Below are 14091 nucleotides of genomic sequence, written 5' to 3'. Positions count from 1 at the left end.
GCCGGGCAGCAGCAGGCAGCACCCCAGGGACCGGCACTGTCGTAGCTCCAGCGGCCACAGGCCCAGGCCCGGCCAAGTCCTCAGCCCCGATCCACTGGGCAGAGCTGGGTCTCCCCACACCTCCTGCGCCCACACAGACAGCTCCTTGTGCCTCGGCAGGGCGTCCCGGGCCTGGCCAGGGCGGGCCTGGAAGTGGGCTGGGATCGGGTGACGGCCAGGTGGCCGGAGGATCCAGGAAAGATCTGATGTCCACAGGGCAGGTCCCCTGGGAGCCGGCCTCAGGGAGCAGGAACTGCCACCCACCCCACCCCCCGCCTGTGGCCTTGCCGCGCGAGCTCACAGTTCTGGGGGAAAGCACAGGCTGAGCGCCTACTGTATACCAGGCTGCTTGGGGCAGTGGGCCAGGATGGAGGGAGGCGGAGAGGGCAGGGGCCGGAGTTCTCAGGAGGACGAGACAAAGTGGGTATAAACGCGGTCCGTGCACAGCCTCCGGGCCAGTGCAGGCCAGCTGGGCGCTTGAGCCCCATGACCCCCGCCTGTCTTACCGAGGGGAGGGGGGGCATCGCAAGGCACCAGGCAAAGGGAAGGTGAGCAGGTGCAGCCACCTCTCCAGGACCCCCGCTGCCCCCTGACACGTGACACTGCACCCCTACCTCCACCGAGGGCTGCCTCTGGCTCAGGCACCAGGGTTTTACCCAATGCTGTGCCTCGGCACTGCTGGGGCAGGTGCCGCTGAGACCCCTCACCCACTACAGTGGGGAACCTGGGGCTCCGGGGCCCCCTGGGAGACCCCAGCTTCAGGCTCAGCTTGTGGACGCAGGTGCCTCTCGGTTCTGATCAGAGCTCAGCTTTCCGGGAAGCCTGACCTTGGGACCGAGACACAGCTCCCACGGGCCCGTGCTCTGGCCCCACTGGCCCGGAGTCTGTCCTTGGAAGCCCCCGAGGCCTGAGCCCTGTGCCTGGGGTCCGGCCATGGCCCACACCCCTGCCACATGAGCCATCGGCTCATTTCTGGAGCTGCTGCAGAGCCGGGCACCGGGGAGGGGGTGGGCAGACCCCGCCCAGCCTCTCCCTCCTGCCTGCAAGGCCTCTCATCGGCCAAGACCTCAGCCTTGGACACCAGAGCCGGGCAGAGGGATGAGGGCCTGCACGTGGCCCCGTCCCCCTGCGCTCAGGCCCTGGGCAGGGGACGCAGGACGCAGGGACTCGGCCCCCATGGCTCAGGCTCCCCCTCCTCATGTGGCGGGAGCCAGGACAGAGCAGCCGACACTGGAGGGGCATGGGAGGCAGCGTGCAGCTGTCAGGATGGCCAGGCCAGCAGCCTCGTAGAGGCTCTGGCAGAGCTCCTGCGGCCAACCCCGCAGACCAGGGCGCTCAACACAGGGCTTCCCAGTGAGATGCAAATCTATGCAAACGCATGCAAACGAGCCGTGCAGTGACAGGTCTGGAACTGGCCTGGGGGGCGGGAAGGCCGGGTCTGGACAGCTGGGGGACGGCCGCGCGCTTGAGGGACAGCGTCACAGAGGCCAGAGCCCAGGTGCAGGTTGGTAAGCGGCAAAGGCAGCGTGGGGAGCTTCAGATGGGGACCGCGGCCACCCGGGACGGCACGCGCCGGTGGGGAGGCCTGCACGGCTGGAGGACATGAGGGGAGGGCAGCTGGGGTCAGCACGGCGGTGGCCGGGGCATTCACCTCGAGTGAGGTGGGAACCACAGTGGGCTGGGGGGCAGAGCAGGGACAGTCGCTCCCCGGCGCCCTCTGGTGGCTGCAGGGAGCATGGCCCAGGGTGTGCGATGGAGGAGGACACGGCGACCACGGCGGAGGGGGGGGGGGGGGCATTGGGGGGTGTCACCGGCTTCAGCGGCGACAGCTTCTTTCAGGCCAGCGAAGCAGGTCCCAGGGTGGTGCAGAGGTCTGGAGCTGACGCTCTGTGAGCCAGTGGTTACAGTGGGCGGCCATTCCATCTCAGCCCCTCATCCCGGCTGGGAAACTTACCAACCCCATGTGTAACTTGGGATTTTCTGTTAGTCATATGGAAAACAGAAAACAAGCAAAATCGATTATCTTTCCACAAAGATTTATTTGAAAGACAGTTACAGAGACAGAGAGAGAGAGGTCTTCCATGCGCTGGCTCCCTCTCCAAACGGTCGCAATGACCAGGGCTGAGCCAGGCAGAAGCCAGGAGCCGGGGGCTTCTTCCAGGCCTCCCATGCGGGTGCAGGGGCCCAAGGACTCAGTCCATCCTCCACTGCTTTCCCAGGCCATCAGCAGGGAGCTGGATTGGAAGTGGAGCAGCCCGGACTCGAACTGGCACCCAGATGGGATGCAGGTGGTGGTTTTACCCGATATGCACCAGCACTAGCCCCACAAAATCAATTTTATTTACCCCAGTATGTCCAAAATATTGTACTTTCAGCTTACAAAGTGACCGCTATGCCAACACTAAGTGTTCAGAATCAGGCGTGAGCCCTCGGTCTGACAGCCTTGGTCAGACACCACTGACCCTCGCGCTCAGGGGCCTCGAGGGGACGGCCTTTCCATCCGGCACTGACCCCCCCAGGGGTGGCAGCCGGGGTGACTCCACCCAGGGACACCAGACTATGGGCCCGAGACGGTGGGAGCTGCTGCCCTGCAGAGCCCAGGGACACCAGGCCACACCCCCGACAGTGCCAAGTGTGTGCAGGGGACGGTCAGCAGAGTCCTCGTGACAACAGCACCCACTCAACAGACCCCTGGACGCGGATCACAACCACAGTCACGGGACCTGTCCCCAGTTCACGGAGGAGACCGAGGCCCAGCAGGAGGCCCGCAGGGTGCATGCCAGCACACACGTGTGCCCGCCCCAGCCCACGCACACGCGTGCTCACCCCGTCCCCGTGCCCCGGCACATCTGCTCCGGAAGTGACCACTGTGGCATTGCTGCCGTGGCTGACCCGAGGCCCCGCACTCTGTGAGGCACACGCTGGCCGGGGCGGGGCCTCCCCAGGGACCCGGCTTCTCAGATGCCCTGTTGTTTTCCGTCCCTGGCACACCGTGGCAGCGGGAGCAGCCAAGGCCTCCAGCCTCCCGTGTCAGCCCCCCTCGGCCCACGCGACACTGCGATCTGTCCCATGATCCGTCACGTCCCGGCTCCCCGGGGAGCGTTCACAGCGCCCCGTGCCTCCGCCGGCCCCTGACTCACGCTCACGCGCCTGTGTGGCCACAAGGCTCCACAAGGCAGGCTTGTTCTGCCCGGGCCCCCCCGCCCTCCCAGGAAGAGCCGGCCGCACGGAGCAGTGGGCACAGAGCAGCTCTCTCACTGCACTGGGCACCCAGCCCAAGTCCAGCAAGTCACGTTCCATGGGCGAGAACACAGGGGACCGGGGGGGACAGCCTGGTCACTGAGGGTCTCGGGGGGACAGCCTGGTCACCGAGGGTCTGGGGGGCACAGCCTGGTCACTGAGGGTTGGGGGGGACAGCCTGGTCACTGAGGGTCAGGGGGCACAGCCTGGTCACCGAGGGTCTGGGGGGGACAGCCTGGTCACTGAGGGTCAGGAGGCACAGCCTGGTCACTGAGGGTCGGGGGGGACAGCCTGGTCACTGAGGGTCAGGGGGGACAGCCTGGTCACTGAGGGTTGGGGGGGACAGCCTGGTCACCGAGGGTCAGGGGGCACAGCCTGGTCACTGAGGGTTGGGGGGGACAGCCTGGTCACCGAGGGTCAGGGGGCACAGCCTGGTCACCGAGGGTCTGGGGGGCACAGCCTGGTCACCGAGGGTCTGGGGGCACAGCTTGGTCACCGAGGGTCTGGGGGGGACAGCCTGGTCACCGAGGGTCGGGAGGGACAGGATGGTCACTGAGGGTTGGGGTACACAGCCTGGTCACTGAGGGTTGGGGGGACAGCCTGGTCCCTGAGAGTGTGGAGGCCACAGGGGGTCCCAGCAGGTCCTCTCCCTTCAAGTGGAGTGCCAGTGCCACTGAGCCTGGGACCGCCCCCAGCCTCCGGGCTACCTGCTGCAGGTGCCCATCCCCTCACTGCCCCTTCTCCCGTCCAGCACGACCTCTCCCATCGCCCACCGCCTGTCCCCGGTCTCAACAGGGCACTGAAGTGGTGCGTGGCAGCTGGCATGGGTGCTCACAGGGCCCTGAGGCCGGGCTGTGAACCTGCAGGGAGTGGTGGGGGCTGGGGCTGTGCTGGGGACTCACTCCCCCACCCCACTTCCAGTCTGGGTTTAGGCCTGCCAGTGCCCCCAGCAGGTGTCTGCCCACCTTGCTCTAGGACCTCGGGTCACCTAAAATAGGGCAGGACGAACGTGGGCACCCAGAGCAGACCCTCACATCGGGCTGGGGGTCCCGACATGCCCGCCCCCACCCTCACATGGAGCAGGGGTCCCGACATGCCCGCCCCCACCCTCACATCGGGCTGGGGGTCCCGACATGCCCGCCCCCACCCTCACATCGGGCTGGGGGTCCCGATGGGCCCCGGTTGCGACCCTGCTTCCGAAGCGCAGTTGGAAGCCGCAGGGCGAGGAGGAGGAGGGAGACAAAACCCGGCGGAGGCACCGAGCGACCCCCGGACCCCCGGACCCCAGACCCCGAGCCCCGGCGCTGCCCAGGGCGGCGAACTGCGCGCGCTGCATTGTGGGCCACGGGAAGGCGGGAGTGGTGGTCCGCGGTGCCGGGGGTGGGGGCGCCCCGCCGCCCGGCCTGGGCTCGCGCGCGCCCCCGCCCCGCCAGCACTAGGCGCCAGAGGGCCCGTGGGAGCCCCGCCCTGAGGCCGCACGGGGGCGTGGGCCGGCTGGGGTGCCCCGCCCCTCGACAGGCCGCACCCACCCTCGACACGCCCGTGGGTCTCCCGGAGGAGCCGGGGCGGCCTCGCGGCCGAGGTGCTGCTGGCCGCTATGGGGACGCAGCTGGTCACGCCGCCCGCGCAGCGGGTCCCGGAGGACGTCCGTCCACGTAGGGTCCACGCAGACCCTGGGGCCGGGACTCCCACACCTTCAGCGCCTCCGATTGTGACCTAATCGCTCCGCAGTGCGCAGTGCGGACCTGGCCCAGCCCCTGGCTCTGCCCCTCGCCTCCCCAGGGCCCTGCACAGCTCAGGATGGGGCCCAGCTGCCGGGTGGGCCCTGGCGGGGTCTGGAGGGGGGCGGCGTCTCTGGTAGGAGATGGGAGGAGGGGAGGAGGGGAAGAGGGGAAGGGGTGGATGTAGCCACAGGGGCGCACCCGGCTGCCAGGTGCTGACAAAACTTGGGGTGTGAGGGCTGGGCCGTGAGCATGGGGGACAGCAGGCTGAGGCCATACCCAGGTACCCACCCCACCCCTGCACCCATTTGAACCCCACCCTGTCCATGTGGCACTCAGGACATGGTGGCTTCAGGGCCCCTGGACAAGGCTGTCAGGCCCGCATGGCCAGCCAGCTGCCCAGCCACCCACGCCTGTGCCATCTGCCCAGGAGCCTGTGGCTCCCAGACCCACCCCCTGCAGTGGCCGCTGTCCCAGCTGCCCCTTCACCCACAAGGGCCCCCCAAGGTCCCTAGCTGCCCATCCACACCTCCCGCGGGACAGGTATGTGGGCACCAGGGGCCAGAGCCAGCCACCAGCAGGCTTGTGGTCAGGGACCACTGAGCTCCCCTGGGGCTGGATGTCCAGTGCCCGGCACCAGCCTGGTGGGCAGCAGGGAGTGGCAGCAGCTGTCACAGCCCCCAGGGCCTGCAGGGAGGAGCCCCCCGGGACCAAGGACTCCCTCCGGCCCAGGTGGCCGTCTTAGATGCTTCCCCCAGAACCTAACACAGAGCCAGCCCACTGACACCCAGCAGCCGCTCCCTCGTCCTACGCTTCTGGCCACCCGTGACACCTCCTTGGCTCAGACCGGCGCAATGGCCACCCCTGGTTTTGCCAAGGCATGTTGAGCGTGGCAGAGGGAGGGAGAGGCACCGCCAGCCTGGACCCAGGTCCACCCCTCCCTCTGGCTCGTCAGACCCACGGGGCGGTGGGTGCCAGGGCGAGCAGGCCCTGCCCTCACGAGGCACCCGGCCACCCCAAAGCTGACCAGTGGTGGCAGGGGGGTGACGTGCCAGGGCTCCGGGGATGCACACAGCTCCGAGGCAATGGGGGAAGCCAGGATGGGGGGTCTCCAGGGAGACCTGGGGGCTTCCTGGGGCAGGACAATGCCAGGAAGGGGGGCCAGTGCCCTGAGGAAGCCTAGGTTGAGGCCCCCAGGTGCAGGCAGGAAACGTGGAATAAACGCAGGCACTGAAGCACCGGGTTCCTCACCCCCCCCCCGCCTCACCCCTGCCCCTCTCCCCTCCTTGCCTCCACCTCCAGCGCCCGGCCAGTGGCCCCCCGATGCCCCTACCTCTCCCTTGTACCCCGGAGGGCTCCTTGTCGCACAGGGCGTCCCTAACAAACCCCAGGAACCCAGACCTGCAGAGCACCGGCCCCGGGGACCCAGGGCCCAGGAGAGCTGGGGGCACGCCCTGCGTGGGCCTCGGCAGCCTGGCGCCCTGACCCTTCCCCGCCTGCCCCCGGGCAGCAGGAAGCATAGTCGGGGGCTGGGAAGTGGCCCATTCAGCGGCCTGCTGCCCCCAGCCCGGGTTAAGGGCCCAGCTTCCCGGGCAGGGCCCGCACCTCCGGCCCAGAGAGGGTCCACCTTGAGTCGGCCTTCCTGTGGCTGGCCTCTTCGTGTGGCCTTCCCGGCACCGCTGGGCACGACGGGGGGGGGGGGGGAGCTCTGGTGTCCCTCCCAGCTCCCCCCGCCTGGGTTCTGTCCAGAATCAGACGGCCATGCCTGGAGATTGCATCCCCCACCCCCACCGCCAAGGAACCAGAGTGCAAGCCAGGAGCACTCCCCTGGCTGCGTCCTGCCGGCCTGCTGGGGTGACGGTCCCCCCGGCCTGGTTCAGCGCACAGGGCACCTGTGACAGCTGACAAAGCGACTGGGGGGGTGACCCACAGAGAGCAGGGGACAAACAGGAGGGGGAGGTGACCCACAAGAGGGGCAGACAACCCGCAGGAGGGGAGCTGGGCGGAACCGGAGCAAGGCTGGAGCAGTCCAAAGGGCATGGGCAGGGCCAGGGCCAGTGGCAGGTGTGGGTCAGGGAGGGGCTCCAGGCTGCCGCAGGAGCAAGCTCAGGGAGAAGTGGTGACCCCCCCTCCTGAGAGAGACCGCAGCCTCTGAACGTGCCCCCTCCCCGGAAGACTCCGCTCCGGGATTCTCGCCCCCCCACCCGCCGCGCCCCGGCCGGGTTGCTCGCGGCCGCCCCCGCACGGCCACCAAGGGGAGTGCAGGCAGGACGGCCGTCGGAGCGGCGCTGACCGCCGCGGTCTCCAGCTCCCTCGGGCTTCCGCCCAGCGACCTCCGCCGCCCCCATCCGCCGTGCTTCCGCTGCCTCAAAGCCACGCTTGGAGTCGCCCAGGCTTTCCCGCCCCGTCGGCTTGGACGCCGGCCCGGGCCCCCCGCATCACTGGCCCACAGCCTCCTGGGTCGGGGGGTCAGCCCTGGGAAAACCCCAGGAGTGGCAAGGGGTGGAGGGCAGGAGCGTGGGGCGCCACTATTTAAGCCTGGCCGCCCACGCCCGGGCACAGGGCCGCCATGGGGCCGAGCGCCGCCCTGCTGCTGGCGGGGTCGCTGGGGCTGCTGCGCGCGGGGGTCGGTAAGCGGGGCGGGGGTCGCGGAGGCGGCGGGGCGGGGGCGGGCGCGGAGGGGCCTTGCGGCCCGAGCTCAGAGGCGCCGTCGCCGCAGGCCAGCCCCTGCGGGTGGAGCCCCCGGATCCCGTGGTGACGGTGGCTGTGGGCACGTCGCGGCGGTTCACCTGCAGCCTAGCGTGTGCCGGTGGCGCGGCGGCCGACGTGCGTTGGCGGGGTCTGGACACCAGCCTGGGCGCGGTGCAGTCGGTCGTGGGCAGGAGCACGCTCACCGTGCACCACGCCTCGCCCGCGGCGACCGGCACGCACGTGTGCGTGGGCTCCTGCGGGGACCTCACCTTCCAGCGGACCGTGCGGCTCGTGGTTTACGGTGAGCGCGCACCCCACCCCCACCCCGTGCGGGCCTGGCCCAGGGCCGCCTCCCCCTGGGAGCCCTCCGGGAGGCCCCTGCCTCCTCCAGGGCCGGGACCCTTCTGCCTGGCACGGCCCTGACCTCTGGGCTCTAACCCACAGCCTTTCCCGACGAGCTGACGGTGTCCCCGCCGGCGCTGGTGCCGGGGCGGGACCTGCAGGTGGCCTGCACGGCCCACAATGTCACCCCCTGGCACCCCGACGCCCTCTCCTTCTCCCTGCTCGCTGAGGGCCAGGAGCTGGAGGGGGCCGAGACCCTGGGCTGGGAGGAAGAGGAGGAGGAATTGCTGTTCCACGTGACGGAGCGCTGGCTGCTGCCGGCCCTGGGGACCCCCGCCCCGCGGGCCCTGCGCTGCCAGGCCACCATGAGGCTGCCGGGCCTGGAGCTGAGCCGGGCCCGGGACATCCCAGGTGAGCCTACCGGGGTCCACCAGGACGCGGGCACAGCCTGGCCCTGCCCTGTGCCCAACTGGGAAGTGCACGGGCCCTCCTTGTAGCACCCAGGGACCGTGTCACCTCGTGTCCTCGTGGGGCCTGTGGGGAGAAGGGACTGCAGCTTCAGTCTGCCCCTGTGGCGGCCAGGGCAGTGGTCACCGCGCAGCCCTCACGCTCTCTCCTGCCTCTGGCCACAGAGCCCCCGCTCCCCGCCCTGGCTCTCCCCTCCCCCAGGTGGGGGCCCTGGTTCCCAGCACAGAGCTCCGGGGAGGCCATGGGGAAGGGGCTCGGGGGATGGGAGGGGGACACAGGGGATGAGTGGGAGCCCCCCCACCTCCTCTTCCCCCCACCCCCAGTGGCAAGGGCTGGCCAGGGCACAGCCCCTCTGCACACAGGGAGGCTGGCCACTCTGGTCCCTTGTTCGAGGGAGGGAACTGAGGCCCGGGGAGACCAAGCAGCAGCCTGGCCCCTGCGCCCAGCCGGGATACCTGCGGTGGACCAGATGGTCCTGGGAGGAGCCTCACAGGGATTTCGGCCCAACCCCAGGCCCAGACTGAGTCGCTGGCCTGGGGCAGCTGGGAGACCAAACGGCTACTCTTTCCAGTCCTGCACGGCCAGACCACCTTGAAGACCCCGGGGCCGACCTCGCCCGAGCCTCGGGATCCAGGACCCCAGGAGCCCCCCAACCAGACGTCCCGGGAGCCCCCCCACCCAATCTCCTCAAAGCCTCTAGACCCATACTCCCCCAACCCAACCCCTCAGAAGCCCCCCAACCAGACGACATCCCAGGAGCCCCCCGACCCAATTTCCCCAAAGCCTCCAGGCCCCTACTCCCCCAACCCGACCCCTCAGAAGCCCCCCGACCTGACTACCTGGGAGCCCCCCGACACGGCCTCCCCCGCGGGGACCTGCCACCCCAAGATCCTCCAGGCGCCCCGGCCCTCGGCGGCGAAGGGGGCACGCCTGGAGCTGCTGTGCGAGGTGGCCTGCGGCCCTGGTGTGGCAGTGCGCTGGACCCTGGCCCCGGGGGGCCTGGCAGCCTACGAGAGGACCGAGGCTGGGGCCCGGGCCTGGCTGAGGGTGCCCCTGACCAGGGACAGCCCCGAGGGTTGGTTCCAGTGTCGCGTGGAGCCGGGGGGCCAGGTGGCCAGCCTGTATGTCCGCGGCCGGCAGGAAGGTGAGTGCCCACCCAGTGGTGTGGAGAGGGCGGCCAGGGAAGTGGCAGCCGGGGCGCTGCCGCTGACCAGGGCCACCCTGAGAGCCGGGGAGCTGCGGGCTCTGAGCTTCGTGGCCGCGGAGCGTCTGCTCCCTGCTGCCTAACCCCAAGGCCCAGTGCGAGGGCGCGGTCAGCGTCCAGGGAGGCCGTGCCCCCAGGAACCCCAGGGCGGCCGTGCCCCCAGGAATCCCAGGGAGGCCATGCCCCCAGGAACCCCAGGGCGGGGGCACAGGGGAGGACGCGCTCCGCCCTGATCGGCCCCTTTTTCCTGCTCCTGCAGCCGCGAGGCCGCCCCTGGCCCTGTGGACCGGCGGCCTGGCGCTGGCGCTGCTGCTGCTGCTGGCCGCCCTCGCCGGCCACCTGCGGAGACGCTGCCACCGCCCCGCCCCGCGGTGAGGACTCCGCCCGCCAGGTCCTCAGAGGGCTGTAGTGACCCTTCCCCGGCGGCCGCGCCTGGCCTCCCCAGCTGGAATAAAGGCCCGTGGGTCCGGCCATGACGTCTCCTGCGGGTCTGGGGTCGCCAGGGGAGGGCACGAGACAGCGCGGAGCGTGGTAGCCTGCTCGGCCCAAGGGGGGGGGGGGGCCGGCGGCGCCTGCCCCGAGAGGACACCCGCCATACAAGAGTTAGGGTCGCAAGGAGCGCGGCGTGAGGGGCCCCCTAGGCGGTCAGAACCTGGGCCAACATCCTGCTGGCAGCAGGGATGCTCCAGTGGACCCCCAGGCCCGCTGCAGGGGGCTGAGGAGGGCGTCCCCCCGGGGTAAGCCCCTCAGACGCAGGCACTGTTGGGCGAAGGTCGGCTGAGCTCGCCCCGAACACGGAGGCCCAGGACCGCAGGCCGCCCTCAGTCCCCGGGTCCGGGAGTGTCCAGTGCCAGGCTTCGCTGGGAACCAGCGAGATCGGTTGCTAGGAGACCCTGTCACTAAAGGGCTTGCCCCTCACCAAGATGGCAACCAGGCCGGCTTCACGCCAGAAATGAGGCCTTTCCCAGGAAGCCATTTTGGAATCTGGCAAGATTCATGTTGCGCGCCAAGGGGACGCGTCGTTGAGGAGCTGGGGAAGGCGGGGAAGCGAGCCTTCCGCCCTTAACAAAGATGGCCTCCCGGGGCTTCCGTGCCCTGTGGAACATGGCAGTGCTTCCGGTCCCGCTGCCCTCCGCGACCATGGCGGCGGTGGAGAAGCGGCGGCCGGCGGCATCGACGGCCAGTTTCACGGACAGCGGCCGGCCATCGGTGTCCCGCGCGGCGGCGGCGGCCGAGAGCGAGGAGGACTTTCTGCGGCAGGTCGGCGTGACGGAGATGCTGCGCGCGGCCCTGCTGAAAGTGCTGGAGGCGCGGCCCGAGGAGCCCATCGCCTTCCTGGCGCACTACTTCGAGAACATGGGCCTGCGCTCGCCTACGAACGGCGGCGCCGGGGAGCCTCCGGGCCAGCTCCTGCTGCAGCAGCAGCGCCTAGGCCGCGCGCTATGGCACCTTCGCCTGGCTCACCACTCGCAGAGGTGCGCGGCAGGCGGCCGGACTACAACTCCCAGGGTGCCCCGCGCGGCTCCCCTCCGGTGGGCGCGCGAGGCATGCTGGAAGCCGCGGTCCTCCCTACGCTGGGGGTCGGGGTGGGTTTCGCCGCTTGTGAGGCCTCAGTTTCCCTTCTTGCCCTTGGCTTTGAAGGCGGCCTCATAGCCCAGGGAGGGCGGGGCCCGGACGCCCCTTCCTGCGCAGGGCCGAGCCGAGGGGACGGGGCGGGCGGGGGGGAGGGTCCTGCCTGCCTGAGGGATGCGGGGCCCGCATGTGTCTGGAGTAGGCTGGGTGGGGGCGACGGCGCCGCCCGGTGTCCGCTGTCTGCTACGGCCTCCTGTGGACGGACAACTGGTCACTGCCAGGCTCCGTGGCACAAGCGGACACCAAGTGACGCCCCCATGGCCACCAAGGGGCAGAGAGACGGCCCCTGAGGCCTTCCCGGGAGCCACACGGGGACCCTGGCTGAGGTCCGTGCCCGGCCCCGGGGGTCCCGGCCAGGGTCCCACTGTTCGTCTCCTTCTCTGGGGCGAGCAGCGTCCCTGCCTCCACTCACCCCATGGGCACAGGGCCCATGCGCTCAGGGCGACCTCCGCGGCTCTCCCAGGCGGCCAGCAGGGAGCTGTGCGGGAGATGGAGCAGCCGGGACTTTGAACAGCCGGCGCCTGTCGGGGACCCCGGCCCAGAAGCATTCCTTCCTAAACAGAGCAAACCACCCCCCCCCCAGCTGCTGCGTGCCCAGCTGATGCGCCCTCAGCAGGTGTCCAGTGGCCACTGTGCAGACGGGCACTAGGGCCGAGACTGGCACCCAGGCCTGCAGGGGCCACAGCTCGCTGCCTTGCCCCCTGGTCCGGGTCTCAGCCGGAGCCCCCAGCGTGCTGGTTCCAGTGCCCGTGGTGGGGCCTCTGCCCAGGGAGGCCCGGGTGGGGAGATGGCACTGGGGGGGGTGCACTTCCCAGCTCCAGGCTCGGCTTCTGTTCCGGCCCAGGGGAGTCCTGAGCCACAGGGAGCAAGGAATTGTTCAGAGAGGGGGCCACCCAGCCCCGGGGACAGGCAAGGGCAAGGTGGCCTTGGGCCGTGGGCATGACCCTGCCGGTGAGCTGAGCCCCAGCGGTGACAATCCTGGGAGGTGGCGCCGGGAGAGGGTGGCGATGGGCTGGGGGGCCTCCGACGGCCCCAGGGGTGCAGCCGCTGGGTGGGGGGAGAGCTACATGCAGGAGGGCCCACAGGGCTATGGCCCGGTCTTCTGGCCACATCTCCTCTGGGGGTGACTTGAGGGTCCCCCCGATGGCACTATTTTGATGGCAGAGGACAGTGGCACTGGCTCCTGCCAGGGTGACCCCACAAGCTGGGGCGGGCGCTGGCCTCTGGTGTCACAGAGTGACCAAGCCAGCGGGGATGTGTTGCCCAGCTGCCCATGTCCCCGAGAGGAGGAGTTTTCAGCCAGATGGGGGCCATCATGGAGGCCGGGCTGGAAGCGTGCCCCACGCCCACGGAGCCGGTGGCAGGGAGGGCCAGCCCCGCATGGGGTGGGCACCGCCACAGGCCAGCCACAGAAACAACCACAGGGCCAGGCGCGTGGCCCCCGAGGAGTGGCTGTCCCCGCTCCTGGAGCTGAGCTTCCCCAGCACCAACACCCGCCCGGTCACTCCTCGGCGGGGTTGTTGGCGGGGCGGTGAGCCCGGCCTCTGCTTCCCCCCGTGGCAGTGGAAGAGGCATCGGCTACTGAGCAGCCGGGAGGGGCTGGGCCGGGGACGTGGTCGCCCCACGCGGGGGCTCATCCCTGCGTTCCAGACACAGTGCTGTGGGGGCACAGCTCCGTGCCTTCCGCAGGGATGCTCTGCACCAGAGGCTCGCCCCACATGCATGGCTCGCGCACGGATGGGAGGGACCCCAGCCCTTGGGGGAGGGTCTGCTGGCCGGTGAGGAGCAGGTGCCCCCATGACACCTGCTGTGCGCTGGCGGCAGTGACTTGGCATCAGCTTTATGCGTTTGGCTGGGAGGAGGCGCTGCAGGAACACGGCCAAGGGAAGGGCGTCGGGTATCACCCGGCCGAGTGCGGGGTGTGTGGTTCGCCGGCCGGGCGTGGGCGGGCGGGCGTCCCCGCCTCCCGCCCCCTGCCGTCAGCGCCCCGTCTGCCCGCAGGACCGCCTTCAACAACAACGTGAGCGTGGCCTACGACTGCCTGAGCGCCAGCGGGCGCAGGAAGCGGCCGGGGCTGGACGGGCGCACCTACAGCGAGCTGCTGCGGCGCATCTGCCGGGACAGCGCGGCGCCCGAGGAGGCGGTGGCGCCGCTGCTGCGGAAGATCCAGTGCCGCGAGCACGAGGCCGTGCCGCTCGGCGTGTTCCGCGCCGGCATGCTCGCCTGCTTCGTGCTGCTGGAGTTCGTGGCGCAGGCGGGCGCCCTGTTCCGGCTGCTGGAGGACCCGGCGCTGGCCGTGGCGGACCGCCGCGTGGGCCAGGCCGTGCTGGACACCCTGGAGGGGGCGCTGAGCGCCGGCGATGGCAGCCCCGCGCCCGCGCACTACCTGGAGGCCGGTTCGCGCCTGGGGCCCGACAGCCTGGCCCTGGCCATGGACCGGGCCGCCGCGGGCAGGCGGCCCAGCTCCCCCATGACCCGGGACGAGTTCCTGGAGAAGGCGGCCGCGCTCTTCATCGCCAAGGTGAAGCCGGTGAGCTGAGGCCCCAGTTCAGCCCAGCTCCCTGCCCCTGCCGGGCCGGCCCCGCTGCTCCCCAGGGGGAACCAGGGCTGAGGACCGGCACTCGGTGCATCTGGCCCGAGACCCCCAGCCCCCCAGGAAGTGGACGCTGGCTCCCAACAGACCTTGGCTGTTCCCTGCTGGTCCCGCCCCACCGGCCCAGGACCCTGCTAGCTCTAATAAAACCCCCTGGAGGC

The 14091-nt window shown here is 70.4% G+C and overlaps 2 protein-coding genes across 2 annotated transcripts; both read left to right on the top strand.

Annotated features, from left to right (window-relative positions):
- The first annotated feature begins 7569 nt into the window (after positions 1-7569).
- MADCAM1 (mucosal vascular addressin cell adhesion molecule 1) lies at positions 7570-10080 on the top strand. The gene is made up of 5 exons (XM_062179400.1): positions 7570-7630; positions 7720-7992; positions 8136-8444; positions 9073-9768; positions 9965-10080. Exons 1-5 carry the CDS (start codon positions 7570-7572, stop codon positions 10078-10080), a joined length of 1455 nt encoding a protein of 484 aa, XP_062035384.1.
- A 729-nt stretch (positions 10081-10809) lies between these two features.
- On the top strand, positions 10810-14091 carry TPGS1 (tubulin polyglutamylase complex subunit 1). Its single transcript, XM_062178646.1, has 2 exons — positions 10810-11180; positions 13339-14091. The coding sequence occupies exons 1-2, from the start codon at positions 10810-10812 to the stop codon at positions 13874-13876; spliced, it is 909 nt and encodes a 302-aa protein (XP_062034630.1). The 3' UTR covers positions 13877-14091.

Source organism: Lepus europaeus, chromosome 20 (genome assembly GCF_033115175.1).
Source record: "Lepus europaeus isolate LE1 chromosome 20, mLepTim1.pri, whole genome shotgun sequence".
Taxonomy (NCBI): domain Eukaryota; kingdom Metazoa; phylum Chordata; class Mammalia; order Lagomorpha; family Leporidae; genus Lepus; species Lepus europaeus.
This window is presented reverse-complemented; position numbering and strand designations above follow the sequence as displayed.

What these genes read in the sequence shown, in the direction of transcription:
- MADCAM1 (XM_062179400.1), top strand. Translation starts at nt 7,570, where the DNA reads ATGGGGCCGAGCGCCGCCCTGCTGCTGGCGGGGTCGCTGGGGCTGCTG. An exon ending in CGTGCGGCTCGTGGTTTACG is followed by an intron (nt 7,993 to 8,135) that starts GTGAGCGCGCAC and finishes TCTAACCCACAG; the next exon opens with CCTTTCCCGACGAGCTGACG. An exon ending in GAGCTTCGTGGCCGCGGAGC is followed by an intron (nt 9,769 to 9,964) that starts GTCTGCTCCCTG and finishes CTGCTCCTGCAG; the next exon opens with CCGCGAGGCCGCCCCTGGCC.
- TPGS1 (XM_062178646.1), top strand. Translation starts at nt 10,810, where the DNA reads ATGGCAGTGCTTCCGGTCCCGCTGCCCTCCGCGACCATGGCGGCGGTG. An exon ending in CTGGCTCACCACTCGCAGAG is followed by an intron (nt 11,181 to 13,338) that starts GTGCGCGGCAGG and finishes GTCTGCCCGCAG; the next exon opens with GACCGCCTTCAACAACAACG.